The sequence below is a fragment of the Andrena cerasifolii genome, chromosome 11 (genome assembly GCF_050908995.1).
Source record: "Andrena cerasifolii isolate SP2316 chromosome 11, iyAndCera1_principal, whole genome shotgun sequence".
NCBI lineage: Eukaryota > Metazoa > Arthropoda > Insecta > Hymenoptera > Andrenidae > Andrena > Andrena cerasifolii.
In genome coordinates this window covers 6,010,110-6,014,907 of record NC_135128.1, presented here as the reverse complement: position 1 = coordinate 6,014,907, position 4,798 = coordinate 6,010,110, and the positions used below count along the sequence as shown (strand labels likewise).

General features: G+C 45.4%; 1 protein-coding gene across 1 annotated transcript; it reads left to right on the top strand.

Annotated features, from left to right (window-relative positions):
- The first annotated feature begins 1,361 nt into the window (after window positions 1-1,361).
- On the top strand, window positions 1,362-4,594 carry LOC143374901 (chitin-binding domain protein cbd-1). The gene is made up of 2 exons (XM_076823450.1): window positions 1,362-1,851; window positions 2,009-4,594. Exons 1-2 carry the CDS (start codon window positions 1,830-1,832, stop codon window positions 4,435-4,437), a joined length of 2,451 nt encoding a protein of 816 aa, XP_076679565.1. The 5' UTR covers window positions 1,362-1,829; the 3' UTR covers window positions 4,438-4,594.
- Window positions 4,595-4,798: the final 204 nt, after the last annotated feature.

Here is a 4,798-nt window from a genome sequence, read left to right as displayed (position 1 = left end):
TGGCAGTTTATAGCTTGCAGGGGCTTTGAAAAAATACCATTTTTGTGCGCCATAGTGTCTTGATCACCGGAATGGATTTTCGGAGAGGAATCCGCGTGAGTCGTTGACAAACCGAGCCAAAGCATAGCGTAGCAAAAGTCTACATAGATGTCAAACTCTCTCTCTCTGCACAAGTCACACGTTCACAAGTACGCACACACCTTTCAGCATTTCAACACATTTCAGAGTAGTTGCTGAGTTGGACGCTGTTTATAAGCAGATGCCACTACATTCCGGCCTGAAATCATGGGTCGGTAATACAGTTTGGGTGGCGACACGAACATCCATAAGGTGATAGGTCTATCCTATACCTCGTCTGTGCTCTTAGGTTAGTAGAGGATGCCGCATGCTTAAGCCTTAAGAATTTTTGTATTTTTGTATTTTTTGTTTTTTCCTGTGTGTTTCTAACACACAGGATGGCGTTTCAAGCATTTCGCTTATGTTGCCCAACGAACGATAGTCATTTTTCCTTTTTCCCTCCCCTCTCCTTCGGGTCCCAGCAGCAGCGACGCACCGGGAGACAGGTGTGATGGTCACCCATCTTTCCCCAGTACGCCGCCCCGTGATGTTTAACTTCGGTGATCTTACGGGAACCGGTGTTTCCATCACGGCCATGGCCGCTGGTAAAGCCTTAAGAATAAGTAGCGACTGAGAATGCCGCCCTTAGATCATTCGAAACGATCGAAACCCGTGATTTATATTTTGAATAACTTGTCTACAAGTCACGTGCATTTACACGCATACAGTTTTCCTCTGCCCTCGATACTTCCTCGAGGAATAGTTGTTCAGCTGACCATCGTTCATGAACAGAGGACACTACGATCAGTCTCGAATTTCTAGATCAGTAAAGCCGGGAATCCACTGGGAAGCTAAGCTAAGCCAAGCTAAGCTATGCCATGTTTTAACTTAGCTTTCGGTGGAAACGGTTCCATAAGAATGTATCGAAGTTAATTTTTTTTTTCAAACGTAGCATGGCACAGCATAGCTTAGCTTTCCGGTGGATTCCCGGCTTAAGGCAGGGAGAGTTGGACCGCGAAAGTCCATAAGATGTTAGGGCTATTCTATACCTCGTCTGTGCCTTCATGCACGATCTCTGCATCATCAACACACTCTCCCTTCGACTACCCGGCTGTGCTTTGATGCTCCTTTGATTACCCAATTTACATCACCTTTTCTATTCGGAAATCATTCCTACAATAATCCCGCCCTATATCCCCGGACACCCCGCCCTCCATTCATGCTTGACATTTTAAGCTTGTATGTTTCAATCCTACGTACTAGAACGTTATCAAATATATTCGATTCCATCAGTCCCGTCTGGTTTCTATACCACTTACTATCTTCCCCATTTATTATCTGAAGTAAATCATACTCTAATCAGATTCAACGACATACTTTTGTAATTAAGTTCCAGGATGGAATGACTCAGATGTACCTCGCTCGTAATTTTCTAACATGTCGGCACTCACTGTCCGCCAATTATTTATCGTTAGGTGATGAATTTCTACTCAGAAGTGAATTGCTTTAGTAAGCTATCGTCGTTATCGATTCGGAATTTGAACCAGGGGTATATCATTGGTATGCCAAGATAAGACCAAAATATTAAGCCATGGAGATCACTTCAGGAAACACCTATATACATAGAAACAGTAAACAGCCAGATATGATAAAACGTACCGTCACTCGACGATAAGGTCCCCTCATAATATAAAAGTCGTTTTGTACACTTTACATTGGGCAGTGTGTATTAAATTAGAAACGAAAGAGTATCTGGTTTCATAAATTCGGCGATGACTTATCTCGGCATGAGAGGTATGTATGTATCTCGAGAAGCTCCGTTTTCAGGGCAAAAAGTATTTACTATTAAATAAAACTAGAGGAGTATGATAAGTATTATTCACACCGAAAGTTCGTGTGAAGACACCGACATACGGATTATCGAATGATAAGCCGTTTCACTTGATTTCAGAGTTTTATGTGCCAGCCATTATCACGGTGGCGGTGGCGGCCAGCGTGCTTGCCACTGAAATTCCAGCAGCATGCCCATCGAAGGACGTCGTGAACAGGACGGTTCATATCGCCCACGAGAATGACCCTACCAAGTTCTACATTTGCGTGATGGGCGATAAGCGTGCAATGAGCTGCCCGGAGTACGTACCCGGGAAGAAGCTGTGCTTTAACCCGGAACGGCAACAGTGCGATTGGCCGATTAATGTGGCGGGGTGCAAGCAACATCTGGATCCACATTGCCCTTCCAGCGAGGACACAATTGCTGTGTGGCCCCACCCGTTTAATTGCCGTTGGTACTACACATGCAAAAACGATATAATGAATCTAAGAAGCTGCGACGAAGGATGGTTATTCGATCCTAAATCGAGCAACTGTGCACTTGCAGCGGAAGTAGTGTGTAACAAGCCTACTGAGTGCCCACCGACAACATCATCTGAGATCGTACTCTTGCCGCACGAGTGCCAGTGTGCGAAGTATTACGAATGCTGCGACGGAGAATCGGTTCTAAAGAATTGTGACCCCGGCGAGATGTTCGATCATGATCAAAGACAATGCGTCCCGGACGAAGAAGGGGCGTGCGATACTGGTCCCACTACTGCAAAACCATCTCCAACCACAACTCCACTCCCATCAATAAACTGTCCTCCAGACGGTAATACCACGGTCATTCCACACGAGACGAGCTGCGAATTTTATTACACGTGCGAGAATGGCAAGAAGCAGCTAAAGGAATGTAAGACTGGATTTTCTTTTGACGAAATAATGGGTATGTGCACTTGGTGGGAGGACGTGAATTGCGGCACAAGAACACCCCGGGGGACTTTGCCTGAAACAGACAACGCCGATGATACTAGCTTGGCTGAATGCCCACCGAGGGGCTCTGATAATAGTGGAACGTTACCACACGAACGCTCCTGCGTTAAATATTACCTTTGCGTAGACGGAGCAGCTACTCTTCAACGGTGCGAACACGGTACCGAATACGATTACATCAGAGGGATTTGTGACGATCCGAGAAACTTTAAGTGCATAAGACCTATTCCTGCTCCAGCAACAACCGCGAAAACTGCTCCAACATTAACTGGAAGAATCGCAACGCCGACAGATACTTTTGGAAATTTAAAGTGCCCGTTCGATGGAGGCAAGGAGAGGATCCCCCACGAATCTAATAACAGGGGTTACTATTATTGCGATTACGGTGCAGTAAGGCTGGCATATTGTCTACAGGGCCATTACTTCAATCCAGTAATAGAGGAGTGCGATTTCAACGGAAACACAGGGCCCGTCACCAATCAGACACCTTCATTCGGGCCTGAGTGCGATGGTACTTGCACAGTTCGTAATCCTGATGGAAATGACTGCGCTTCGTATTACGAGTGCAAGAACGGCAACACGCAGCACAAGAAATGTCGCGAAGGGCTAGCATTCAATCCGAGTACGGAAATGTGCGACTTGCCGAAGTACGTGGACTGTAAGAAATGTACTGACACTGATAGTGCTATACATTACTGTGCGTGCCCTGATACAGCGGGCGACAAGTTTCCTCACGAGTGCCAATGCGATTTATACTACGTATGCAAGAACGGAAACGCGGTCGCTAAACCTTGCCCACCTGGATTTTTATATGACCGCGTCAAGAAGGCTTGCGACACAGCCGACAAAGTCGTTTGCGATAAAAGTCCGAGCAGTAAATCTCTGGAGGCACCGGGATGCAATGGTAATTGTCTAGTTCGTACTCAAGATACAGAAGACTGTGCTTCGTATTACGAGTGCAAGGACGGCAAGACGCAGCACAAGAAATGTCGCGAAGGGCTAGCATTCAATCCGAGTACGGAAATGTGCGACTTGCCGAAGTACGTGGACTGTAAGAAATGTACTGACACTGATAGTGCTATACATTACTGTGCGTGCCCTGATACAACGGGCGACAAGTTTCCTCACGAGTGCCAATGCGATTTATACTACGTATGCAAGAACGGAAACGCGGTCGCTAAACCTTGCCCACCTGGATTTTTATATGACCGCGTCAAGAAGGCTTGCGACACAGCAGACAAAGTCGTTTGCGATAAAAGTCCGAGCAATATATCTCTGGACCCACTGGGATGCATTGGAGCTTGCCCGGTAAACAATTCAGAACACAGGCCACCAGTGACGTATTTGCCTCACAAAGATTGCGCGAATTTCTGTTACTGCGACAACGGCACTCCGCTCGCTTACAAATGCGCGACAGGCTTTCATTTTAGCAAAGGAGAACAAAAATGCACGGATCCGGCGACAGCTCAGTGCGCTTCGTCGTTTACGTACGACGACGAAGACCAAGAATCGACAGACGCGAAGGAAACGTCCATTTGGTCAAATATTCCACTCGTCGGTGAATTGTTTCGATAGAGCAGAAGACTCGCTAAAACGTGGGATAAACACGATCTAATTATTTCGTCCAGTTAGTGGAATGAGTGGGCATGTGAGAATAACTTTCGCAAATTATATGTACAATACTGTATAATTCCTTGAAATGTTCGCACACATATATGTATGCCACAGAGTATTTAATATATGTATTCTATCTACTAATCCAACTGCACCTGATTACACAGCCTATTATCATATTCCTTTCGAATATTATTCATTCATTATTAAGAGGCCGTTCTATTTTGATCGGCCGAAAAATCAAGCTATTTGTAAAGATTTTTTTCTGAGTAAATACAACATGTAATGAAATAAATGTTTTTGGGTATTTATTAAGCCACTC